This window comes from Giraffa tippelskirchi, chromosome 6 (genome assembly GCF_054371585.1).
Source record: "Giraffa tippelskirchi isolate mGirTip1 chromosome 6, T2T-mGirTip1v1.2.pri, whole genome shotgun sequence".
Taxonomy (NCBI): Eukaryota; Metazoa; Chordata; class Mammalia; order Artiodactyla; family Giraffidae; genus Giraffa; species Giraffa tippelskirchi.
The window spans coordinates 114,390,995-114,417,988 of record NC_137280.1 but is presented as its reverse complement, the minus strand read 5'-3'; the positions used below and the strand labels follow the sequence as shown (position 1 = coordinate 114,417,988).

At 45.5% G+C, this 26,994-nt stretch overlaps 1 protein-coding gene and 1 long non-coding RNA gene across 10 annotated transcripts; both read left to right on the top strand.

Moving 5' to 3' along the window:
* The first annotated feature begins 543 nt into the window (after positions 1–543).
* Positions 544–26,971, top strand: PHYKPL (5-phosphohydroxy-L-lysine phospho-lyase). 9 transcript variants are annotated; one of them, XM_081502072.1, is made up of 14 exons: positions 544–688; positions 1,856–1,974; positions 2,768–2,935; positions 3,276–3,435; positions 6,128–6,202; positions 6,794–6,881; positions 6,959–7,075; positions 8,528–8,610; positions 8,863–9,088; positions 23,152–23,306; positions 23,710–23,799; positions 25,509–25,639; positions 26,262–26,342; positions 26,740–26,971. In XM_081502072.1, the coding sequence occupies exons 9-13, from the start codon at positions 8,987–8,989 to the stop codon at positions 26,309–26,311; spliced, it is 528 nt and encodes a 175-aa protein (XP_081358198.1). In that variant the 5' UTR covers positions 544–688; positions 1,856–1,974; positions 2,768–2,935; positions 3,276–3,435; positions 6,128–6,202; positions 6,794–6,881; positions 6,959–7,075; positions 8,528–8,610; positions 8,863–8,986; the 3' UTR covers positions 26,312–26,342; positions 26,740–26,971. The 9 variants fall into 9 exon arrangements, with proteins under 9 accessions (XP_081358198.1, XP_081358196.1, XP_081358190.1 ...); XM_081502070.1 differs by lacking the exon at positions 2,768–2,935; XM_081502064.1 differs by having other exon boundaries at positions 6,794–7,075.
* On the top strand, positions 13,764–22,473 carry LOC145510561 (uncharacterized). Its single transcript, XR_014057109.1, has 2 exons — positions 13,764–14,142; positions 19,214–22,473. It is a non-coding gene; the product is annotated as an uncharacterized LOC145510561 (long non-coding RNA).
* Positions 26,972–26,994: the final 23 nt, after the last annotated feature.

Genomic DNA, 26,994 nt, shown 5'->3' with positions numbered 1-26,994 from the left:
GCCACCCAGCTCAGGCTGCAGCCTCCCGCCCTGGTTCTAGGGTTCACCAGGGCAGAAAGTTCCAGGAGAGGATATCTCTCTGTATCCTGCTTTCCAGTCCCTTAGGGGCATTCTCCTCTCACTCCCTGGAGTTGGGAGTCCAGCCTCCGCTTCACTCTTGCTACGTGTTTAAGAACAAGCCATTTCCCTGTCTGAGCCTCTGTCTCCCGGCCGTAGATAAGGTTCAGGAGGCCTCCTACCTCTCCTCCCACCTAAACACAGTGAGATTCTCATAGTGGTTCTATAGCTCAGGTTCACCCTGCCTGGATTCCAGCAGGAGTCCCAGAGGTCACGCCCAGGACCTCCTCGGCCAGCCCCAGCAAGTGGCCCTGTGCTCTCCTTCTGCCCTTTCTGCTGCTTCTTCACAGGGCTGTGCAGTGGTGCCCTTTCCACTGCTCCTCGACTTTGCCTGCCTTGAGACCGGAACCAGGCTGGGTGCCTGTCACACGTTCCCAGGGAAAGCTTACGGCGCATCCCATTTTATGCTCGGGGCGCGAGGGGGCGGGGGGGGGGAGGCAACTCAGGGACTGAGCCTGAGGCGCCAGGTGAGGCCTCCCCAATCTCAGAGCCCCCTCGGGTGCAGGAGCTTCGGCGGGATCACCAGGGTACACTTCCCGAGGAAGGAAACCACAGCGGTCGGGAGAGCGAGGTCAGTGATTTGGTGATTTGTCCGGAAACCTGAGCTGGGGCAGCACTAGGCAAGGCAAGCACAAACCCAGCTTCCGCTCGGCACTGTCTATGGAACTTCGCTGGGGTGAGGAGCCCACCAGACTCTAGCCAAATTAATTAAGGAACAAACTTCTAATAGACCACCTGGGGGCGGGGCCGCGGGGCAAACGGGAGCCCTGAGTCGCGCTTTGCGATGGGCGGGGCCCGCTGCTGGGGCATGGCTTTGGGCGGAGCCCGGACGCTCCGCCCAGCGTCTCCGAACGACTGCCCGCGAGCGCTATGGCGGCGGATCAGCGTGGGAAGGCCGCGACTCTGGCCTTGAGGCGGCGGCTGCTCAGGTACGGAGACAGCGGCGTGGGGGCGGCGCGTACGACGTACGCACGTCCGGCGCGGAGCCTGCAGGCCTCAGCTCCGCCCGGCCTCGTCCGGCTCCGGAGCTTACGGCCCCTGAGACCCTGCGGCGTCCAGCCTGTGGCAGGCGGTCGTTTCCTGCGCCTCCCCCGCAGCGTCTTATCCACCCCCGCAGCGGCAGCTGGGCGCCTGGGAAGACCTCGCCCAGTGGTGGCCCGCTCTCTGCCTGCGGCCGGCCCGACAGTGAACCGGGAAGGGATTGAAAGTCCAGACGAAAGGTGGGGGTGGGGGAGTCGGCTCACAGGCAGCCTTAGAGAAAGTCTACCCTTGACCTGTGTCTGAGGGGCTCTTGGGACGTGGAGCATGAGGCAGCCCTGGGCTAGAGCTTGGGCCTGGCCCCCAGCAGGGCAGAAGGCTTGGCAAGCAAGGACCATTAGGGCCGAGAGCCAGCCCTCTTCACACTCCCAGCAAAGAGACACTGCCCTGGGGAGCCGGTGGGTCTGAAGCAGCCACCTTTTTCCAGGACACAAGGGACTCTGGGCACACTCAGATATGTATGAAGCCACATAGTCTTCAGATGACTTAAACAATTTAAGTTTTAGCAGCTTCTTAACCCGTCCTTCACCTTTCCAGCCACCTGTGGAGTGGGGGAATTGGAGGCAAGGACACAACACCTTGCCCTTCAAGCTTTTGTCCTTTCCAGAAACTGGGAAGATGTTGGGGGAGGCCTGTGATGGGTGGATTTCTTCCTTCAGATCTTCAGACATGGCTGTCCATTTGTTGCCTGTCCCTACAGCAATTCCTGCAGACTCTTTTTTCCTGAGGATCCTATTAAGATTGTCCGGGGCCAAGGGCAGTACATGTATGATGAACAGGGGGCAGAATACATCGATTGCATCAACAATGTGGCTCACGGTCAGTATCATACTTCAGGATGGGGCAGGAGAGGATGCCAAGACTGAACCTAGTTCAGGGGTAATCTTCAGTTTGCAGAGAGGTGCAGGGAACTCAGGTTCAACTTAGCCAGCATCTATGTGGAGAGGAGGCCCAGTCTTTCTATGGAAACTGTGGAAACATCCAAACACTAGCTGTGCTAAAATGCTTCCCTGGTGGCTCAGATAGTAAAAAGTCTGTTTGCAGTGCGGGAGACTCGGGTTCAATCCCTGGGACAGGAGGATCCCCTGAAAGAGGAAATAGCAACCTACTCCAGTATCCTTGCCTGGGAAATCCCATGGACGGAGGAGCCTGGTGGGCCACAGTCCATGGGGTCACAAAGAGTCAGACATGACTGAGTGACTTAACACCACTAAAGCTGTGCTAAACCAGCAGGAGTCAAAGACCTAAGTCTACCAGTTCAGTTCCACTTGGAACTGATGGTGAGCTCAGAGAACAGCAGTCAATCTAGCCATGATCAGCAACCCAAGAGGACCCTAGCCAGGCCCTGGCAGTCACAGCAAGGCTTTAGCCCTGGTAACCATCTCAGGTCTTGGATGAGGAAACTTAAGTAGGAATTCAGTTAACCGGATGAGGCCACCAGAGCCGGTGGAAGGAAAAGGAGTCCAGTGACCCAGTAGGGAAATTGGAAGTTAGTAGAGCTGAAAGCAGGGGCTTCAGTTTCAGGCTTCTTGGGTTCATATCCCTGTCCTCCACTTACTCCCTTTGTGGTCTTGGGCAAGCTTCAGTCTCTGTTCGGTTTGCTTATTTGCAGAATGGACATGATGATACTAGGCACACACCTGCAGACATTTGGAGGGATTGAGTTAATTCATGTAACTTGCTTTGAGTGTGCCTGACACTTGATGAGCCACCAGTCATCTTCATTCTCTGGTTATAATCCTTGGCTGTTGGCAGTCATTACCTCCAGCCTCCCTAACTGGTAAAGTCAAGCAGACACCCCAATGCCATCTTCATGCCCGTAATCCCACCCCTCCCCCATCTTTGTCCAGAGGAAGGCCTCAAGAAGCTTCCTTAAGAACATGGGTTTTCTAGATCAGCTTTCTGCCAGAGAACTTTGCCTTCTGCCAGAATCTCAGGGACTCCTTTCTAGGGCTTCCTTTCCAGACTGGCATCTCTGTCCTCAGACTCCCCTCCTTCCTCTGTACCTCTCCCTCCACAACTGCATCTCCTCTAGTTGGGTTTACAGATTGGGGCTGGGGGAGGCCTGGAAGGATTGGCTGAGCGGAGCCAGCCGTATGATAGAGGTGGCCCTCTTGCAGTTGGGCACTGCCACCCTCTCGTGGTCCAAGCAGCACACGAACAGAACCAGGTGCTCAACACCAACAGCCGATACCTGCACGACAACATTGTGGATTACGCACAGAGGCTGTCAGAGACCCTGCCAGAGAAGCTCTGTGTGTTTTATTTCCTGAATTCTGGGTAAGTGCACTATGGTATGGCCAGCCCCCAGCAAAAGGATGAAGCAGCGATTTGCTCACGTGGGCAAAGTATAGTGTAACCGACTGAGTTTGGGGAGAGGCAGCCCTCAGTGTGCTGGGCACTCACGCTTCCCAGCTGAAGGCCCTGCTGCTTCTCTGTCAGATCCAGTTTCCTGTTCTCTTTGTAAGGGGTTCCCTTACCTCCCTTCTAGGGTTGTTGTTGGGGCTTACCAATGTAATATGTTCCTTTATGTCTGCTTTAAGAATATAGGGGCATGGTGCTGGGAGCTACAGCCAAAATCCCAGCTCCATAAGGAACAGAAACATCCAAGATTCTTCAAAGAAATACAAAATAACAAAGAGGAGTCTTGGTCTAGAGGAAAAGTACAGAGAATAGTGGGGCAGAGAAGCAGTGGGGGGGCCTGGCCTCCTCTCAGAGGGTTGGGGAAGACGTCCCTGAAGAAGTGATGTTAGGCTAAGTGCTGACTAGGGGCTAGCTGGATGAGGAGGAAGAAAGGTTGCTGCCAGCTCCATTTGCAGTATTCTTGTCAGGGTTGGTCACCACACAGAACAGCCTGTGCAAAGGCCCTGTGGCAGGATGAGTATTTGCACCCCAGGACAGTTGAACTGAAAGGCAGCCATTGAGGGAGGGCAGAGGCTGGGAGAAGACACTGGGGAGGGAGGCAGGGCCCATCACTCAGGGCTTCTTTAGTCACATAAGGTACTTGTTTATCCTAAGAGCACTGGGAAGCCATCAGAAGGCTTTAATCAGGTAAGTGATGTCACCAGGGCTGGAGGAGAGCAAGAATGGACACCGTTAGGCACCAGTTTAGTGACTGGGTGACAGGAGATGCTACGCTGGGAGTAGCGGTAGCGGCCGAAATGGCAGGTGATGGCATGTACACAGAACCAACCCAATGTGCCCTGGAGAGAAGAGTACAGAGAATAATGAGGCATAGGAGTGGTGAGACCTGGTCTCTTTGCTGCCCTTGTCTTCCTGTGTCTCTCAGTAATATTGATAGTTACCCCTCTCTGGAAATGCTTTCTGGTCTTGCTTCCAGAGCATTTCACGCTTCTGGTTTTCTGCCAGCTTCTGGCCATTCCTCTGTCTCCTTTGCTAATTCCTTCCCTTCCATTCCTCAGGGCTGGTCTTCTCTGAGCCCCTCTCCCTTCCTGATCTCATCCATTCCCGTGTACTATATGTTGTCCACATGCTGCTGACTCCCACATTTGTATCTTAGACCCAGATGTTCCCCATGTGTTTCTGCCTCAAGGTTCTAACCACCCACTTGACTTTGGAACATGTCTAACATCACCTGTCCAAAAGACACAAGAGTTGATCGACTTCACTAACACCTGGCATGGGACCATGGCATTGGCTCTCCCTGACATTCTCAGGCAGGTGCCCTAGACCTTCCCAAGAAGACCGCTGTCCCTCACCACCACTACCACCACCACCCTATCTCGCCTGGCAAATGACAGTGGCATGTGCACCTCTGCTCAAGTTAGAAACGCGCCCTCCTTCCAGTCCTGCATTAAGCCTATCACATCTGTCTCCACGTTGTCTCCTAACTCCATCCATCTCTCTCCATCTACATGGCCACCACCTGCTCTCACCTTCATGTCCTCCTTCTGGTTCTCCTCACTTGCACCTTAATTGCTTTCTACTCCATTAGATACACAGAGAGGCTTCCTCCTCATATGGGAGCTGAATCATGTCTCTTCTCTGATTAAAACTTTACAGTGGCTTCATCTGGCACTGAGAAGAAAATCCAGGCTCCTTCTGCAGCCCTACCTGTCTTCCCCACTTCCTCTCTCAGGTTTTTCCTGGCCTTCTTTGTCATCTTGTGGTTTCCTGAGCTCTTTTCCTTCACAAGGTCTTTGTGTGCTGCTCACTCTGCATAGGAACTTTACCCTCAAGACTCTACAGGTATGGCCTTAGTCAGCTCTGGCTGCCATAGTAAAACACTGCAGACAAGGTGGCTTAAACAGAAATGTATTGTCTCGTAGTTCCGGAAGTCATAATCCAAGATCAAGGTGCTGGCAGGTTTGGTTTCTTTGAGGCCTCTCTCCTTGATTGCAGGTGGCAACCTTCTCACTGTCTTCACATGGCCTTTGTCCAGTCATGCACAATCCTTGATGTCTCTCTGTGTGTCCAAATGTCTTCTTATAAAGACACCAGTCATATTGGTTTAAGGCCACACAGACGGCCTCATATTAAGTTAATCGCCTCTTGAAAGGCCCTGTCTCCAAATACGATCACATTCTGAGATATTAGGAGTTAGGGCTTCAACACGTGAATTTTGGGGGACATGATTCAAGCCCTTAACACCCCTTATCAAAGGTAGAGCCCCTTCTAGTTCTTGATGCCTTGTGTCCATTGTAGCACTTACCAAATGATCGTTCTGTCTTCGTTTTTGGGCTTTCGTGACACATACTAGAGCATAAGTTCCAAGAAGGCCAGGGCCTGCCTGTTTTACTTAATATTTTCACCCCCAGCTCCTAGCACATTGAAGGCATTTGATATGTATTTATTGAGTGAATAAGTGAATGACTAACGAATGGTGTCCTAAGAATCTTCTTGCTGCTAGAAGGGTTCCTCCTTTCCCCCCAGGTTTCTCTGTAGGAAGCAGTTATCCAGGAGGGAAAGCCCTGGACAGCTGTACAAGAAGTATCCACCTTTTCTGTCATAGGTCAGAAGCCAACGACCTGGCCCTGAGGCTGGCACGCCAGTACACAGGACACTGGGATGTGGTGGTATTAGATCAGTAAGTGCCATTTCCAGAAGCATGGGCCTGCCACTTATTGGGAATCAGTGAGACTCTGACTTTAGGTGCCTGGGGTAGGAAAGATGAGAGGCCTGGGCCTAGAAAGGATCATGAGGACCTGGCCACAAAGACACTCCCCATACGGATACCCAGTGTCTCTTTCCCCAGCATCTCTTCCATAATGGCAGCTTCTGGGGAGCAGAGAATGCTTTATAAGGTGGTGAGAGTTGGTCCCACATTTTAGGTATTAAAACTGTAACTCCCAGTATATGTGCAAGACCCAGGCCCAAGGTTAGAGCATTATCACATTTAAAATCACAACCACAAGAGAGAAATAGCACCCCACCCCAGCTTTACAGAGGAGAGAACTGAACCCAAAGATTTTAACAGTTAGCCACCATTACATAGCTAATGAGTGGCCTTGCAGGAAGGCTTGCTGACTCCAAGACCTGTGCTCATTCCTGGCCCCAGGACTTGGGGGCTGTGTCAGAAAGCTTGGTCTTACCTAACTGTTTCCTGAGATGGATGGACCATGGTCAAGGCCAGGCCAGGAAGTACGAGCCTAAGTCCTCTCTCCTTTCTCCTCCCCAGTGCTTATCACGGTCATCTGAGCTCCCTGATCGACATCAGCCCCTACAAGTTCCGGGACCTGGATGGCCAGAAGGAGTGGGTTCACGTGGTATGCGCTGCTCAAGTGGGCAACAGGTCGGCGCTTGCACCCCAGCCTGGATGACGTGGCGCTGTCACTCCCCACAGGCACCTCTCCCAGATACCTACCGGGGCCCCTACCGGGAAGACCACCCCAATCCAGCTGTGGCCTACGCCAATGAGGTGAAACGTGTGGTCAGCAGCGCACAGGAGAAGGGCAGGAAGGTAACCACATCCATGCAGGTCTGGTCCAGCAAGCAGCAAATGTTGCTCGCCCTGGACTGGATCTTGAGAACCCTGAGAGAAATTGGAACCAGGGCCTGCTGTTTGGAAATCTAGTAGGGGGTTATTGTTCAATTGAGAGTTTAGGTAGAGATATATCTTGGACATTACTAGAGTCCAGGGGTCCAGGCTGGACTGGTGTGGGTGTGAAGGTGGGCCTGTCGGGGGAGAAGCGGGTACTGACTAATTTTAGTAATAGAAGGTGAGTAGGCGTTAGCCACTCAAGGCAGGGTAGGAGGTAGACAAATAAGGCATCTTCAACAGACCAGTGGCCTGTGTAGGAACCATGTGACTGTGGGGTCAGGCTGTGGGACCGTAGGTCAGAGGACTGCAAGTGCCCTTCTAGTTGAGGGGCTAAAGGCTATGGGGGACCTTTACAGAGTTTTAAGAGAGAAGGTAATGGGACCAGGGGATGCACTTGAATGGTGTCAGTCTGACATGGTGCCCTGCAAAAGCCCTGGTGGCCTGAGCAGTAGGGAGACGAGAGCTTGTCTTACCCTGGAAGAGCAGCAGCCACAGCAACAGTAGAAGGGAGGCAGCCAGCAATTGGCGTGAAGGCTCTCTAGAAGACTTTGCTGAAGGAGTGGCAACTGAACACAGGATATACAGAAAAGACAGGCCAAAAAGGTTGGCAGAATCAGAGCTGGGAAGCTTGACTTACGCATTTCATATGCTCTGCACTTACTTCTATTAAATCAAAAAAGAAATTGCTCTGAAGGTTAGCATGGGTGGGTGACCAGTTTCCCACCCCACTGGTCCGTCCTTTATCCCAGCAGTAGCCTCTGAAGCGTCTGTAAGGCAGAGCAGAGTTTGGAAGTCATTGCTGTAAGCAAAAGGGTTGGTGATGGGTTTTATATAGGACAATGATGAGCTCAGTTTCTGGGTTGAGGCATTACCCTGGTGGCCAGTGAAGGATGGACTGGAAGAGTTGTCCAGTTAGAAAGCAGCTGCAGGAGGGCAAGGCAGAAACTAGCAGATCTGCCCAGGAAGGGAAAGGAGGATACAAAGATGTTACGGGGATAAGACTCAGAAGCTGTGCCAGCTGATGGGTGAAGAAGGAGGCTGGATCAAGGATGGGGCCAGATTTCTCTCCTAGTTAGGAGGAATGGGATTCACTGTATGGGGGGAGGGAAGGAACAGGCTTATGGGTGAGAAGTCTGTGCATTTCATCTGGAACACACTAAGTACAGGGGGTCTGGAGACCTCCAGGCGGTAAGAATTGATTTGAGGCCTGAAAAAACTACATTGCAGATACTCAGATATGATGTGGAGCCCAAAGTGGAGGCATGGTGATAATAGTAACTCGTGTTTGGAACCAGCACTGAGCCAGCATCAGCAGGATGCACCAGCTTGCCACTCAGCCCCACCACAGTGCCATTCCCTTCTCCTCCACAGATTGCAGCGTTCTTTGCTGAATCTCTGCCCAGCGTGGGAGGGCAGATCATTCCCCCTGCTGGCTACTTCCCAGAAGTGGCAGGGTGAGTAGGTGGGAGAGGCTGCCTGAGGGTGGGGTCTCCCAGCCTTGCTTCCAAATTCCAACCTCAGCCTGGCCTATTTGCCAGAGTTGTCAAAGTCCCTGAAGAAACAGTGGCTCCAAAAAGGCCAGATATCTGCCTCAGGTCCCCACCTTACTTTTGGCAACACCAGGATTCAGACTCCCAGGACATCTCAGCTCCTGGTTTGCTCCCTCTCACCACAGTCTCCCATCAGCCATGTGTCCTCTGCCACAGGCACATCCGCAGGGCCGGAGGGGTCTTTGTTGCAGACGAGATTCAAGTGGGCTTTGGCCGAGTAGGCAAGCACTTCTGGGCCTTCCAGCTGCAGGGGGAAGACTTCGTCCCCGACATTGTCACCATGGGCAAGTCCATAGGCAATGGCCACCCTGTAGCCTGCGTGGCCACAACACGAGCTGTGGCAAGGGCATTTGAAGCCACCGGCGTCGAGTACTTCAACACGGTGAGTAAAACCTCCAGACCAGGAAGCACCATGGTAGCTTCTGTGCAAACAAACTCACTACTACTCACTAATTTTTTTGTAAATATAATTATTTTTTCATCAATATTAATAGATATAACCCATATAAACAAAACCTCTTCAGCTTGCTTACAAATTTAGGGGAGTATAAAAGATTCTAAGACCAAAAGTGTGAGAACCACTACATTATCATTAAATTCTAGTTTTTTTCAAATCTTTTTATTAACTTCTGACTTATTGCCACTTTTTCTTTTGATACTTTTTCTGTAAAATATGGTGAGGTGATCTGGTATTTGATTGTTCTACATGTCCTTGGGAAATTGTGGGTTCTCTAAATGTTGTTTGCCAGGCTCTCTGAATGTCTCTTGGGTCACACTTGTTAATTATGTTGTTTGAATCTTCTGTATTCTTGCTGGATTTTTTTTTTTCTACTTAATCAATTAATAATTAAGGACTGTCTTTAAATATCACACTCTGATGAAAAATGATCTTTTTCTCATGATACTATTAATTTTTACTTCAGATATTATGAAGGTATTAAGTGTGTGTGTGTATTTTTAGTGTGGGGGGGGTGTCATGCCACTTGGCTTGAGGGATCTTAGTTCCTCTACCAAGGATTGAACCTGTGCCTTTATCAGTGAAAGCACAGAGCCCTAACCACTGGACTGCCAGGGAATTCCCAGTGTACGTGTATTTTTGTTTTTGTATGTTCATTGGGAATTGAATCTTTTTCTTGACTGAGGTATAATTGACATTTGTTTCAGGTGTACAACATAATGATTCAGTACTTGTATAAAAGTAGTGAAAGTGTTAAGTCACTGATGTCTGACTCTGCAACCCCATGGACTGTAGCCCACCAGGCTCCTCTGTCCATGGAATTCTCCAGGCAAGGATACTGAAGTGGGTAGCCATTCCCTTCTCCAGGGATCTTCCCGACCCAGGAATCAAACCGGGGTCTCCTGCATTGCAGACAGATTCTGTACCAGTGGAGCTGCCAGGGAAGCCCATTGTACAGGCATTACCACTGTCTTAGTTTTCGTTATTATACATTTTCAATCCCTCCCCGAAGCATCCCCATACCCATTAGCAGTCACTCCCCATTGCCTTCTCTCTACAAGTCCTGGCAATCACTAACCTTCTTTCTGTCTCTGTAGATTTGCCTGTTCTTGACATTTCACATAAGTGGAATCACATAATAGATGACTTTTTCTGTCTGACTTCTGCCACATAGCACAATATTTTCAAGATTCATCCATTGTCATAGCATGAATCAGTCTTTCATTCTTTTTTTTGAATGAATAATATTTCATTGTATGAGCATATCATGTTTCGTTTGTCTGTTCTTCAGTTAACGTTTTAGCTATTTCCCTTCCTTGGTTGTTATGAGTAATACTGCAGTTGACCATTCAGTGTGGATGTTTTGGTATGGACATACATTTTCAGTTCTTTTGAGCATATACCTATGAATGAAATTGCTGGGTCACATGGCACCTCTAAGTTTAACTTTCCAAGGAATGACAGACTTTTTCCAAGCAGCTACACCACTTTACATGCAATGTATGAGGGTTCCAATTTTTCCATATACTCTCCAGCATTTCTTTTCTGTCTTTTATCATAGCCATACTAGTGAGTGTGAAGTGGTATCTTTCTGTGATTTGCATTTGCCTGATGGCTAGTGGTGTTGAGAATCTTCTTATGTGCTTATTGACCATAGACACACACACACACACACACACACACACACACACTCACTCCAATGTATATGACATATATATTCCAATATGTTGTTCTTGTTCAGTTGCTAAGTTGTGTCCAACTCTTTGCAACCGCATGGACTGCAGCATGCCAGGCTCTTCTGTCCTTCACTCTCTCCCAGAGTTTGCTCAAATTCATCTCCATTGAGTTGGAGATGATTCTCTGATTCTCTGCCACCCACTTTTCCTTTGGCCTACTATCTTTCCCAGCATCAGGTCTTTTCCAATGAGTAGACTCTACATATGAGATGTCTTAAGTATTGGAGCTTCAGTTTCAGCATCAGTCCTTCCAGTGAGTATTCAGGGTTGATTTCCTTTAGGATTGACTGGTTTGATCTCCTTGCTGTCCAGAGGACTCTCAAGAGTCTTCTTCAGCCCCACAATTCAGAAGCATCAGTTCTTCAGCACTCAGCCTTCTTTATGGTCCCAACTCTCACATCCATACATGACTACTGGAAAAACCATAGCTTTGATTATACAGATGTTTGTCAGCCAACTGATGTCTCTGCTTTTTAATATGCTGTCTAGGTTTGTCACAGCTTTCCTTCCAAGGAGCAAGCATCTTTTAATTTCATGGCTGTGGTCACAGTCTGCGGTGATTTTGGAGCCCAAGAAAATAAATCTGTCACAGCTTCCACTTTTTCCCCTTCTCTTTGCCATGAAATGATGGGACCGCATGCCATGATCTTAGTTTTTGAATGCTGAGTTTCAAGCCAGCTTTTTCACTCTCCTTTTTCACCCTCATCAAGAGGTTGTTAGTTCCTTTTCACTTTCTCCAATTAGAGTGGTAGCATCTTCATATCTGAGGTGGTTGCTATTTCCCTTGGTGATCTTGATTCCAGCTTGTGATTCATCCAACCTAGCATTTCTCATGATATACTCTGCATATATGTTAAATAAACAGGCTGTGACAATATACAGCCTTGACGGACTCCTTTCCCTATTTTGAACCAGTCTGTTGTTCCGTGTCTGGTTTTAACTGTTGCTTCTTGACCTGTATACAGGTTTCTCAGGAGACAAGTAAGGTGCTCTGGTATTCCCATTTCTTTAAGAATTTTCCACAGTTTGTTGTGGTCTAGGAAGAACTGATGTTGAAGCTGAAACTCCAATACTTTGGCCACCTCATGCGAAGAGTTGACTCATTGGAAAAGACCCTGATGCTGGGAAGGATTGGGGGCAAGAGGAGAAGGGAACGACAGAGGATGAGATGGTTGGATGGCATCACCGACTCGATGGACATGGGTTTGGGTAAACTCCGGGAGTTGGTGATGGACAGGGAGGCCTGGCGTGCTGCGATTCATGGGGTCGCAAAGAGTTGGACACTACTGAGCAACTGAACTGAACACAGTCAAAGGCTCTGGAGTAGTCCATGAAGCAGAAGTAGATGTTTTTCTGGAATTCCCTTGCTTTCTCTATGATCCAACAAATAGAGGCAGTTTGATCTCTGGTTCTTCTGCCTCTTTGAAACCCAGCTTTTGCATCTGGAGGTTCTCGGTTCACATACTGCTGAAGCCTAGCCTGGATTCTGGATTCTGAGCATAAGTTTGCTAGCATGTGAAATGAGCACAGTTGTTTGGTAATTTGAACATTCTTTTGCATTGCCTTTCTTTGGGATTAGAATGAAAAGTGACCTTTTCCAGCCCTGTGGCCACTGCTGAGTTTTCCAAATTTGCTGACATATTGAATGCAGCACTTGAACAACTTTGTCTTTTAGGATTTGAAATAGCTCAGCTGGAGTTCTGTCACCTCCACCAGCTTTTCTCATAGTAATACTTCCTAAGGCCCACTCGACTTCACACTCCAAAATGTCCAGCTCTAGGTGAGTGACCACACCATCATGATTATCTGGGCCATTAAGACCTTTTTTGTACAGTTCTTCTGTATATTCTTGCCACCTCTTCTTAATCTTGTCTGCTTCTGTTAGATCCCTTACTGTTTCTGTCCTTTATCAAGCCTGTCCTTGCGTGAATGTTCCCTTGATGTCTCCAGTTTTCTTGGAGAGATCTCTAGTCTTTCCCATTCTATTGTTTTCCTCTGTTTCTTTGCATTGTTCATTTAAGAAGGCCTTCTTATCTCTCCTTCCTATTCTCTGCAACTCTGCATTCAGTTGGGTGTATCTTTCCCTTTTTCCCTTGCCTTTCACTTCTCTTCTTTCCTCAGCTATGTGTAAAGCCTCCTCAGACAACCACTTTGCCTTCTTGCATTTCTTTTTCTTGGGATGGTTTTGGTCACTGCCTCCTGTACAGTGTTACAAACCTCCATCCATAGTTCTTCAGGCACTCTGTCTACCAGATCTAATCGCTTGAATCTATTCATTACCTCCACTGTATAATCATAAAGGATTTTTTTAAGGTCATACCTGAATGGCCTAGTGGTTTTCCCTACATTCTTCGCCTTAAGACTGAATTTTGCAATAAGGAGTTGATGGGTCTGAGCTACAGTTAGCTCTAGGTCTTGTTTTTGCTGACTGTATAGAGCTTCTCCATCTTTGGCTGCAAAGAACATAATCAGTCTGATTTCAGTATTGACCATCTGGTGATGTCCATGTGTAGAGTCACCTCTTGGGTTGTTCAAAAAGGGTGTTTCCTATGACTAGCATGTTCTTTTGACAAAACTCTGTTAGCCTTTGCCCAGCTTCATTTTGTACTCCAAGGCCAAACTTGCCTGTTATTCCAGGTATCTCTTGACTTCCTACTTTAGCATTCCAATCTCTTATGATGAAAAGGACATCTTTTTTTGGTGTTAGTGCTATAAGGTGTTGTAGGTCAACTGGTCAACTTCTTTGGCATCAGTGGTTGGGCACAGACTTGGATTATTGTGATGCTGAATGATTTGCTTGGAAACAAACTAGGATCATTCTCTTGTTTTTGCGATTACACTCAAGTACTGCATTTCAGACTCTTTGGTTGACTATGAGGGCTACTCCATTTCTTCTAAGGGATTCTTGCCCATAGTAGTAGATATAATGGTCATCTGAATTAAATTTGCCCATTCTCGTCCATTTTAGTTCACTGATTCCTGAGATGTCAACTTTCATTCTTCCCATCTCCTGCTTGACCATGTCCAGTTTACCTTGATTCATGGACCTAACATTCCAGGTTCCTGTGCAGTATCATTCCTTATAGCATCAGACTGTACTTTCACCACCAGAAACATCCACGACTGAGTGTCATTTCCACTTTGGCCCCGCTGCTTCATTTTTTCTGGAACAATTAGTCATTGCCCTCTGCTCTCCCCTAGTAGCATATTGGACACCTTCCAGCCTGGGGGCTTCATCTTCCAGTGTCATATCTTTTTGCCTTTTCATACTGTTCATGAGGTTCTCATGGCAAGAATACTGGAGTGGGTTGCCATTTCCTCCTCCAGTGGACCACGTTTTGTCAGAAATGTTCACTATGACCCATCTGTCTTGGGTAGCCTTACAAGGCATGAGGCCATAGCTTTATTGAGTTACACAAGCCCCTTTGCCATGACAAGGATGTGATTCATGAAGGAGATTCCAATATATATGACATATATATTCCAAAGAATATATCCTTTGCACATTTTTTAATTAGGTTGTCTTTTTTTTTTTTGCTGAGTTTAAGGGTTCTTTATGTATCCTAAATACTAGATTCTTATCAAACATAAAATTTTTCTCCCTTTGAGTTGTCTTTTGAAGCACAAAAGTTTTTAAAAGTCCAGTTTATTTTTTCTCTGGTTGCTTGTACTTTGGAATCATAGCTAATAAACCATTGCCTAATCAAAGATCAGGAGGATTTACACCTGTATTTTCCTGTAAGAATTTTCTAGTTTTAGTTCTTGTATTTAGGTGTTGGATCTACTTTGAGCTAATTTTCAGATGGTATGAGCTGGAGTTACTCGACTTTGCATCCAGTTGTCCCAATACCTTTTTGCTGAAAAGACTATTCTTTATTATATTTTACCCCATTAAGTGGTCTTGGCACCCTTGTCAAGAATCAGTCAATCATAAATATATGGATTTAATGGTTTCTTTATGAACTTTCAGTTCTGTTCTATTGATCTATATATCTACCCTCTTGCCAGTTGCACACAGTCTAGACTACTGTACTTTGTAGTATGTTTTAAAATCAAGAACTGTTAGTCCTCCAGTCTTTGTTCTTCTCTTTGAAGATTGTTTTGTCTCTTCTGGGTCCCTTGCATTTCATTGTGAATTTTCAGAATCAGCCTGTCAATTTCCACCAAAAAAGCAGCTTGGAGTTTGATAAGAGATTGCATTGAAGCTGTAGATCAATTTGGAGAGTATTGCCTTCTTAGCAGTATTAAGTCTTCTAATCTATAAACATATCTGTCCATTTATGTAGGTCTTTGATTTTTGTCAATGATGTTCATAATTTTCTTCATAAAATGATGAAAAAAAATTTGGGGCTGCACTACACAGCGTGCAGGACCTTAGTTCCCTGACCAGATATTGAACCCACACACCCTGTAGTGGAAGCATGGAGTCTTAACCACTGGATTGCAGGGAACTCCCTGTAAAAGGCTTGAACTACTTTTATTAAATTTACTCGTATTATATTCTTTTTCATGGCTTTATAAATGGAATTGCTTTCTTCATTTTACTTTAAGATTCTCCATTTATGGTATATAGAAATATAGATGATTTTTGGCTATCAATCTTGTATCATGCAACCTTACTGAATGCATTTATTAGCTCTAATAGTTTTTTTTACAGATTCTTTAGAATTTTCTTTGTACAAAGTCATGTCATCTGTGAATAGAAATAGTTTACTTGTACCTTTCCATTCTGAATGCCTTTAATTTCTTTTTCTTGCCTAATTGCCCTAGAATCTCCAGTATAACGTTGACTAGAAATAGCAAGGGTAGACATCTTGTCTTGTTTCTAATCTTAGGGAAATACGTTCAGTCTTTCACCATCGGGTATAATATCAGCTGAGTTTTTCATAGAAGCCTTTTATCAGGTTGAAGAAGTTCCTTTTTTTTCCTGATTGGTTGAGAGCTTTTATAATGAAAGGCTGATTTTTTTTTGGCCATATTGGGTCTTAGTTGTGATCCACAGGCTTTTCTAGGGTGCAGGCTTCTCTCTAGTTGTAGAGTACAGGCTCCAGAGCATACAGGCTTAGTAGTTATGGCACGCACACTTAGTTGCCCCGCAGCATGTGAGATCTTAGTTCCCCAACCAGGAATCAGACCCATGCCCCCTGCTTTGGAGGGCAAATTCTTAACCCCTGGACCACCAGGGAAATCTGGAAAAGCTGTTGGGTTTTGTCAAATTCTCTTTCTTCATTTATTGCAATGATCGTGTGATTTTTTTTTTTGTCCTTCATCTTATTAATATGGTTAATATTTACATTCCTGAGATTAAGCCCACATGATCATGGTATATAATCCTTTTTATATGTTGCCAGATTCAGTTTGTTATTATATTTTTGGAGGATTTTACATCTAGTTCTTAAGAGATATTGATCTATAGTTTTCTTGGGATATCTTTGTCTGGTTTTGGTATCAGAGTAATAGTGGTTTCAAAAAATGAGGCAGGAAGTGTTCATGCCTCTTCTGTTTTCTGGAAGACTTTCTGAAAGATTAGTGGTAATTCTTTAAACATTTTGGTAGAATTCACCAGTGAAACAATCTGGTTCTAGGCTTTGCTTTGTGGGATTTTTTTTATTACTAATTAGTTGCTTTTATATGCTTCAGGTCTATTCAGATTTTCTATTTCTTCTCAAAGCAGTGTTAATACTTTTTATCTTTCTGGGAATTTGTCTATTTCATCGAAGTTATCTAGCTTGTTGACATATGTTCATCAGTTCAGTTCAGTCGCTCAGTCATGTCCAACTCTTAGTGACCCCATGAACCGCAGCACGCCGGGCCTCCCTGTCCATCACCAACTCCTGGAGTTTACATCCAGTGGATGTTGGCAGTTTGATCTCTGGTTCCTCTGCCTTTTCTAAAACCAGCTTGACCATCTGGAAGTTCACAGTTCACATATTGCTGAAGCCTGGCTTGGAGAATTTTGAGCATTACTTTACTAGTGTGTGAGATGAGTGCAATTGTGCGGTAGTTTGAGCATTCTTTGGCATTGCCTTTCTTTGGGATTGGAATGAAAACTGACCTTTTTCCAGTCCTGTGGCCACTGCTGACTTTTCCAAATTTGCTAGCATATTGAGTGCAGCACTTTCACAGCATCATCTTTCAGGATTTGAAATAGCTCAACTGGAATTCCATCACCTCCACTAGCTTTGTTCGTAGTGATGCTTCCTAAGGCCCACTTGACTTCATACCCAGGATGTCTGGCTCTAGGTGAGTGATCACACCATCGTGATTATCTCGGTCGTGAAGATCTTTTTTGTACAGTTCTTCTGTGTATTTTTGCCACCTCTTCTTAATATCATCTGGTTCTGTTAGGTCCCTACCATTTCTGTCATTTATTGAGCCCATCTTTGCATGAAATGTTCCCTTGGTATCTCTAATTTTCTTGAAGAGATCTCTGTCTTTCCCATTCTATTGTTTTCCTCTATTTCTTTGCATTGATCGCTGAGGAAGGCTTTCTTATCTCTCCTTTCTTTTCTTTGGAACTTTGCATTCAAATGGGTGTATCTTTCCTTTTCTCCTTTGCTTTTCGCTTCCCTTCTTTTCATAGCTATTTGTAAGGCCTCCTCAGACAGCCATTTTGCTTTTTTGCATTTCTTTTTCTTGGAGATGGTCTTGATTCCTGTCTCCTGTACAATGTCACGAACCTCCGTCCATAGTTCATCAGGCACTCTGTCTATCAGATCTAGTCCCTTAAATCTATTTCTCACTTCCACTGTATAGTCATAAGGGATTTGATTTAGGTCATACCTGAATGGTCTAGTGGTTTTCTCCACTTTCTTCAATTTCAGTCTGAATTTGGCATATGTTCATATTATTCCCTATACTCCTTTTTACTTGTATAAGATTGGCAGTGATATATCATTCCTGATCTTCATAATTTGACTCATTTTTATCTTGCTCAGTCTAACTGATGTCTGTCAATTTTGTTGATTTTCTCAAGGAATCAGTTTTTGGTTTTGTTTTTTTTTTCTGTTGTTTTTCTGTATTTGTTTCTTTCCACTGTATAGTCTTTATGATTTCATTTCTTTTTGCTTTGGATTTAGTTTGCTCTTCTCTTTTATACTTTCTTAAAGTGGAAGTATTGAGTTTTTTTAACAAAAGTATTTACAGATACCAAGTTTTCTGTAAGCAGTACTTTTATTGCATCCCATGAGTTGAGGTATGTTGTGCTTTTTTCCTTTATCTCTAAGTATTTCCTAATCTTCCTTATGACTTCTTTGACCCATTGTTTAAGTTAATATCTACATATTTTTTAGTTTTTCAGTGTTCTTTCTTTGTTTCTAGTTTCATTCTGCTGTGGTGAGAAAAGATACTTTCTAGGATTTCAGACTTTTAAAATATATTAACACTTGTTTTATGGCCTAATATATATAGTCTATCATGGAGAATGCTCCATGTGCACTTGAGAAGAGTATTTATGCTGCTTTTTTGAAGTGGAGTGCTCTGTATATATCTGTTAGATATAATTGGCTTGTAGTGTTGTTCAGGCTTATTTCCTGGTTGATCTTCTGTCTAGTTTATTATTGAAAATGAGAGATTGAACTCCAACTGTTTTTGTTGAATTCTATATTTCTCCTTTCAGTTCAGTTTTTGTTTTATGTATTTGGGGGCTCTGTTGTTAAGTACATAACTCTTTTATCATTATAAAATGTTTTTCTATGTTGCTAATAACAGTTTTAATCTTATAAGTCTTTTATGTCTGATATTACTATAGCCACCCCAACTCGCTTGGTTTCTGTTTGCATGGCATACATTCACTCTCTCACTTTCAATCTACTTGTGGATTTGAGTTACAAATCTGTCTGATGTCCTTACACTGAAGAAATACTGTTCATATTTCATGTAAAGTAGATCTGCTGCTGACAAATTTTTTCAGTTTTTTGCTTATCTAGAATTATCTTAGTTTCTCCTTTATCTTTTTTGAAATTTTTTCCGCACACCATGGCAGCTTGCGGGATGTAGGCTGTTAGTTTCCCTACAGGGATTGGACTCAGGCCCTTGGCAGTGAAAATGCGGACTCCTAACCATGGGACCACCAGGGAATTCCCATCTCCTTTATCTTTGTTGGATACTTTTACTTTATACAGAATTCTGGACTGACAATATTTTTCTTTCATCACTTTGAATAGGTCATCCCACTGTCTTCTGGCCTTCAGGGTTTCCAAAGGGCTTCCCTGGTAGCTTGGTGGTAAAGAATCTGCTTGCCAATGCAGGAGACCCAAGTTTGATCCCTGGGTTGAGAAGATCCCCTGGAGGAGGAAATGGCAACCCACTCCAGTATTCTTGCCTGAGAAATCCCATGGACAGAGGAACCTGGTGGGCTACAGTCCATGGAGTCACAAAAGAGTCAGACATGACTTTGCGACTAAAACACAACAAGAGTGAGGAATCAGCTATTAATCTTGTTGAGGATCTTTTGTACGAGATGAGTTGCTTCACTCTTGATAATTTCAATATTTTTTTTTGAGGTGTAATTGACATACAAGTCATAGTTTCAGGTGTACCGTATAATGATTCAACATTTGTGTATGTTGCAAGATGATAACCACAGTAAGTCTACTTGACATCCCTCACCAAAAAGTTAAGTGTTTTTTCCTTGTAATGAGAACTTTTAAGGTCTGTTCTCTTAGCAGCTTTCAAGTATACAGTATTATTTATTTGTTTGCCTAGTCGCTTGTTTTGGCCACACCACGGGCATGTGTGATCTTAGTTCCCCAACCAGGGATCAAACCTGTGCCCCTTGCAGTGAAAGTGCAGAGTCTTAACCACTGGACCGCCAGGAAAGTCCCCAGTATTATTAACTATAGTCACCATGCTGTACATTACATCCCTGTGATTTACGTATTTTATAACCCATTTCACCCACCCTCTTTGTTTTTGTCTTTCAGTAGTTTGGTTATGTTGTGTCTAAGTATGGAACTTCATAGTTTATTCTGCTTGGAGTTCATTGAGTTCCTTGGATGTTTAAATAGTTGTTGGGCTTTGGTGTGTTTTTTTTTAGTCAAATTTAGGAAGTTTTTTACCATTGTTTCTTCAAATATTCTTTTTGCTCCTTTCTTTCTCCTTCTCCTCTCCTTCTGGGATTCTCCTTTGCATATGTTGGAATGTTTGTGTCCCACTGGTCTCTGAGGCTCTGTTCATTTTTTTGTCATTCCTTTTTCTTTCTGATTTTCAGACCTGACATATCTTCAAGTTTATGGATTCTTTCATCTGCCTGATCACATCTGCTGTTGACTTCTTAGTGAATTTTTCATTTCAGTTATTATGCTTTTCTATTGAGTTCTTTTTTATAAATTCAGTTTCTTTATTGATATCCAAATTTGGCAGGACACTATATTCATGCTTAGCTTTTTAGTTCTTTAGATATTATTTCCTCTAGTGTTTAAGCATATTTATAACATCTGATTTAAGTCTTTGTCTAATGAGGCCATCATTGAGCTTCCTCTAGAACGGTTTCTATTGATTCTACCTGCCCCACCACTACCACTGCCCCATATATGGGCCATGCTTTCATGATTCACAATTTTCTGTTGAAAATTAGACATTTAAAATAATGTAATGTAGGAAATCATTTTCCCTCCTCATGGTTTGTTATTGTTTGTATATTGCCTTTTCTGAACTAGTTCTGTAAAGTCTGTGTTGTCATGTGTGACCACTATAGTCTCTGCTTGGTTAAATTAGTGATCATCTAATGACTAGACAGACATCTCGTTACATTCCTGAAACCAAGAGTTGACAAGGGGCCCTATATGTGTGTTGGCACATGCCTTCAACACTCAGCCAAGCAGTTGACAACTTTGCCTTAGCCTCTATTTCCTTCTTCTGTGAACCCTCAAGTTAGCTGGTGGTGAGAGCTGAGAGCTTTTCCAGGCTTCCTAAACATGCACGTAGCATGGAGTATGAACATATCCCTACACATCTGCATGGCTTTCTAAATGCCCAGGACTATGGGCACTTAGAAAAAAGCCTGAACATGCATGTAGCATGGGGTATGAACATATCCCTACACATCTGCATGGCTTTTTAAATGCCCATGGGCATTTAGGAAAAAGCCAAGGGCTTTTTTCATTTTCCTTCTATTGTTCCTCTGTGGTGGTCTTGGTGAAAAGACCTATCTGTTATGCTAGTTCAGCATGTTGACCAAGCCACAATTCTAAACCAAAGATGCTGTGGATAGAGACTTTGCTGGCAGTCCAGTACTTCAAGACTTCACCTTCCAATGCATGGGTTTGATCTCTGGTCAGGGAGCTAAGATCCCACATGCTTCTAGGCCAGAAAACCAAAACATAAAACAGAAGCAATACTGTAACAAATTCAGTAAAGACTTTAAAATTGTCCACATCAAAAAAAAAACCACAATGACACTATGAGTGGAACATACCACCTTGTAATGAGTTCACAGTTGATAATAATATACAATTAGTAACTTCAATTCATCCCCTGTGTCCATTCCACATATAATTTGTTGTGACATTATCAGAAAGCTGCCTCGTAGCAGAATCACCTAGGAAAGTTGTTATCATCTCAGGTATGAGATTCTGCATACAAATTTCCAAGATGGTCTACAGGATACCACTACATACCCATTAGAATGGCTGCAATTAAAAATGCCACAATTCCAAATGTTTTTGAGGATGTGGAGCTACTGGGATTTGATAGACTAATGGTACAAGTGTAATATGGTACACAACCACTTTGGAAAACAGTTTCACATTCTTTATAAAGTTAAATATACATTTATCAAGCAGTCTAGCAGCTCCACTCCTAGGTATTTACCGAAGAGAAATGAAACCATATGTTAACAAAAAGACTTTATTATAAATTCATAACAGTTTTACTCATAAATAGACAGAAATCAAAATAAGCCAAGAGTCTATCAATAGGAATTTGGATAAACAAGTTGTAGTATGTCTATACAATGGAATACTATACAGCCATAAAATGAACAAACTACCAATACACATATTATGGGTAAGTTTTTAAAAACGCTGAGCAAAAAAGCTAAGCACAAAAGTGTTCATATTTTGTGAGTCTATTCATATAACATTCCAGAAAAGGCAAAACTGTGGTGAGAAAGCAGGTCAGTGGTTACCTGGGCCAGTAGAGGAGGGGGGCACAAGGAAGCTTGGGGAATGGTGGGCATGTTTTATATCTTCATGGTGGTGGAGTTTCTACAGGTATATACATTTGTCATATGAGTCGGACACAACTAAGCAACTAAGCATAGATTTGTCAAGTCACACTGAACTATATACACTTAAAATATATGCAGTTTATTGTATGTATGTGCTAAGTTGCTTCAGTCATGTCCGACTCTTTGCAACCCTACGGACTATAGCCCACCAGGCCCTTCTGTTCATGGAATTCTCCAGGCAAGAATACTGGAGTGCGTTGCCGGGCCTTCCTCCAGGGGATCTTCCTAAGCCAGGGATCTTATGTCTCCTGCATTGGCAGGTGGGTTGTTTACCACTAGCACCACCTGGGTATGTATTACTATACCTCAGTAAAGGTTTTAAGATACACTTTAAAAAAAAAAAAGATGGTCTACAGGAGGCCCCCTAGCCAGACAGGCTAGGTTTAAGTCAGACATAACATATTTTTATGTGAAGTCCCTTCTTTTAAGACATTAGTACCTAATTCAAAACCTTTAATTATGCCACACAAGCCAAACAAAGTGAATTCTCAGGCTCCATTTGGCTCACAGGCAGCCAGCTTGTGGTCTGTGCCCTAAAATCTGCCTTGAGCTCAGCCAGTAAAGCTGTGAGCTGAAACTACACAGAGTGACTTTTCCTGGGTATGACTCTGGCATGTTGCTTTTGACTCTCCTTGAAAGAGGTGATGGGTAGTACAATGAAGTTGGTCTGGGTCCAGTCCACGAGTTGGGACCCGGAAGCCTTTTGACAAAAACCAACTCTTTGGGAATGCTCAGAACACCCTCTCTTCTGATTTTTGCATCTTCCTGGCAATCCTACTGCATCCCTGGCTTTCTTACTGGATCCCTCCTAATGCATCTCCATTAGTACCTGGAAAGGCAGGATGATCCATGGGGGCCTCAAGAGAACCCCATCTACTGCCCAGAACACTTGAGTTCTTATGGGTTCATACCTCTCCTCATCTGCCTTTGGAATGTGTGTGGCAGTTCTGCTGCCCTTCACGCTCCCTGGGGCATGGCCCGCTCTGCTGGGCACCTGAACTGCCCTTTGTCCCCTGGCTCAGTTTGGGGGCAGCCCAGTGTCCTGTGCTGTGGGGCTGGCCGTCCTGGATGTCTTGGAGAAGGAGCAACTGCAGGCTCACGCTGCCTGTGTGGGCAGCTTCCTGATGGAGCTCCTCGGACAGCAGAAAGCCAAACATCCCATTCTTGGGGATATCAGGTGAGGCTAAGAGCGGCAGTCATTATCTGCCAGGGGCCTGATATGGTTCCTTCATTCACCCTGTCACCCCCACGTGGGATGGTGGCAGCTTCTATCTCCACAGAGAAGGAACTGAAGCACCTATAGGTGCTGTTGCCCAAGATGGCACCTGGCGGGAGGTGGGGTGGTGAAGCCAGAATCAAACTTTCCTCTGTCCACAGAGGGTTCCTCCCTATCAGTTAGTTCCTGGAACTGTTTCACCACCCTCCGAGGGTTCCTACAACTCTCAGCCTCCCTGGGAGGTAAGAGGTGTGAGCCCTGGTCAGCCTTCTGACAGGGGCTTGGCTGAGACCCAGGCAGAGGGTGAAAGCAAGGACCTTGGTCCCTCAAGCCTTGTCTCCTGAGATGTCACCTTCTGCTCCAGGGGTGCTGGGCTCTTCATTGGTGTGGATCTTATCAAAGATGAGGCCACAAGAATGCCAGCAACCGAAGAGGCTGACTACGTGGTGTCCAGGTATTTTTTTCTTGTAGCAAGTTGCTTTTGTAGTGTCTACTACTCTGACTGGGAAAGAGCTCCCCCCTTGCCTCTCCTTTTTGACCCATGCCCCCAGGCATGCTGGGCCCACAGATGAGTGCAGGCCATTCCCAGCTTGAGCAGCCACTTCAAACAAGACAATGCTAAAGCTGCTGGAGCTCTAAGACCCAGGCAGCCACAACCCTGCATTTCACAGCCCCAGGCTGCCTGAGAGAAGCAGCTTCTCCAGAGCCACAGCTGGGATTGTGGCAGAACCAGACTCCTTATTCCTAGAGGTTTTCAGATAGACTGACTCCTGCTCCTCATCTGGGTGGGGAGTGTCTGGAGGACTTGGCATCTCAAGACTCAGAAGCCCTCACCCCCAGCCCTGGTTTGCATGTTCACTTGAGCCCCAGAACCCTTCCCCTTCTTGTTTAGTTATTCCCTTTTTTCTTCCATTCTTCACTCTCCCCCCTTGGAAAACCCATCTAGTGTTTGATGTGTGTTCTTATTCAAGTTGTAAAATGTGCATCCTTCTGTTTTGAATTCATACAAACTGTACTGATGTAAAATCTTTCCACATGGTTTTGGAGGCTGACCCCTCCTGCATGGCCGCCCAGCCCCTGCCTTCTTTCTGCTGGCTGGGCACATCCACCAGCTTGCCCACCAATTCTCTCAGGGAGCCTCAGGACTCAGGAATTCAGAGTGATCTCTGGGAAGGAGGGAGCCAGCTCTTCAGCCAAGCCTGACTGCCTCCATCTTACAACCACCCCTCTGTGCCCCACCCCCCAGCCCTGTGTAATATCTCCAGTTGAGTGAGTGAGACCAGTGCCAGTGTTTCACTGGCAGTCACCCTGCTCGTAGGAGCCAGAGCTGGATTTGAAGTCAGAACCTGGTCTTTCTAGCTTGGCTGTTGTCAGTGCCAGGAAGACGGATGGGATAAGGGAGCCAGAGGTAGGCTGAGGACACTGTTCCTGACAATACTTACATAAAAGTAATAAATTTTAAAAATGAGAGCAGGGGTCAGAGAATTATTTACATACAGTCATATCAGACCCCTTCTCTGAGAGGCCAAAATACCTTCCTGGGTTAAAAGTATAAATGTGGACTATTAAAAGTGATTACTAGGTACCAATGATAATGTGAAGAGAGTCAAGTCCTTTTCCAAAAAGAACTGGAAATGAAAACTGGATAGCTCAGTCTGGAGTTAGAAGATAATCTGGGGGCAGGGTAGAGAAGGGGTTGGCAGGAGTTACTGAAGCCAGGCTACATGAATTCACTGCACTATTCTATTTGTGAATGCTGGACCCTTCCTATAACAACAAGTAAACCATGCATGACATAAACCATACATCAAAATGGAAAAGCAGGGAATCTTGACATCCACATTGTAGCCCCGTGGCCATTCTGTTTGGCTTACACTGGGCCTCTCGGGATGGATGAAGCAAGACCCCTGCTTGGGTCAGGGAGAGGGGGCGGCAGGCTCAGGGCACCTCAGATGGGGGTGCTGTGTTTGTCTTTGATGCTGGGCCATGAAGTTGGGCAGGCATCTGGGCAGGGGTTGGCCAATGCTTTTATTTTGGTGGGAACTGGCTTATGGTTGGTTCTGAGAGCAGTATGGCTGCCAATACCAGGCTGAGAAAAGTCTGGAAGATCTGAAGTGCCCTTGGCAGGTAAGCAGCAGGCCCTGATGTGTCCTACCTTCACAGGCTTAAGGAGAACTACATTTTGTTGAGCACCGACGGGCCTGGGAGGAATGTCCTCAAGTTTAAGCCCCCGATGTGTTTCAGCTTGGACAACGCACGACACGTGGTAGCAAAGCTAGATGCCATCCTGACAGGTGAGCCTGGAGGCCAAGGAGCAGTTGATAATGCTCTTGAATCTAGCCTGGAGCCACAACCTCCCAGTGTGCACAGGGACAGGGGTCTAATAGCTGAGCCAGGTGTCCTCTGAGCAATGCAGGGAGTGGGGAGCTGAAGTTGAAGTGGAGGCCTATTCCTGCCTATGCCCCCAAAACTCAAGCCCTGGGCAGGCACCACTGTGGCACACAGGACAAGGGAAAAAGCAGGGCTGGGCCCAACCATCAGAACCACAGTGGGAGATTTCCATTATAGCTTACAGCTTCTTATATCCTTATAGGTTCCCTGAGACAGGTGGCAGCAGGTTTGTTTTTCAACTGCTAAGTGGCTAAAATGAGATATGCGCTCAGGACTGATTCAATGTGAAATCTTCCCACATTGCTAATCATTTAGTCAAGTCAAGGTCTCCCCTGTCCCCTATAGATTCCCCTACAGCCCAGCGACAACCACCCCACCAGCCCCGACCAGATTACTTGACTACTGTACTGCCTGCCCCCAGGTCTCCCCTAGTAGAGACATTTGGAGGTGGAAGGGGACCTGCTGGGAGAAGGGAATGTATTTTTGAAGGTGAACCATTTTGAGTGGCCCTGTGGTTTTTTTCAGACATGGAAGAGAAAGTGAGAAGCTGTGAGACCCTGAGGCTCCACTCCTGAGGCAGTGCTGCTGAGAGGTGTCTTTCTCTAGGTAAGTGGCCTTGCTTCTTGTTCCCAGAAGACCCAGAACTGGCTTCCTTATCATCCATCAGCAGCTCCTATGTTTGTTCCAAGTGGTGTACCTTTCCCACAGGTTAATTTCAACACTGGGAGGCTCTGGGTGCCTTGAGCTCCACATCCCTCACCCCTGAAAATCTTGAGTCCTTAAGTTTGCATTTGATAGCTATTTCCTTCCCCAGCCAGTTCCTCTATAAGATATATAGCTTCTGCGAGGCTTTACCTACCTGGCCCCAGATAAGTCACTAGACTTAGGGTGCTCCAGCCACTCTAGCAAATACCACTGCCAGATGGAGCTGTTGCATGACAACCAGGAGGGACACTGGTGCCCAGATCCAGCTGGTCCTTTGTGTATTCCCTCTTGTCTTTAGGTTTCACAACTTTGCTGGGAGAGAATCCCATTTTCAATGGCAAGTCAAGACAGGTGTTCCAGGGTGCTCCAGACTCCAACTGGCCTGGGCCAGCATCCCCGCTGAAGGTGGTAACCCTCACTGTACTGTCTTCACCTCCTTGAACAACTGCCTCAAACCTCTGCCACTCCACTTTCTTTAAAGCTTTCGCAAGTCCTAGGCAGGGCCAAGTCATTAAAGGAAACTAACCAAAGATGTAGACAGTGTGTGGTTATG

Coding starts and splice junctions, on each gene's coding strand:
- PHYKPL (XM_081502069.1), top strand. CDS start 988: ATGGCGGCGGATCAGCGTGGGAAGGCCGCGACTCTGGCCTTGAGGCGG. Junction 1,975..3,275: donor CATCAACAATGTGGCTCACG/GTCAGTATCATA, acceptor GCCCTCTTGCAG/TTGGGCACTGCCACCCTCTC. Junction 25,640..26,261: donor GCTAGATGCCATCCTGACAG/GTGAGCCTGGAG, acceptor GGTTTTTTTCAG/ACATGGAAGAGAAAGTGAGA.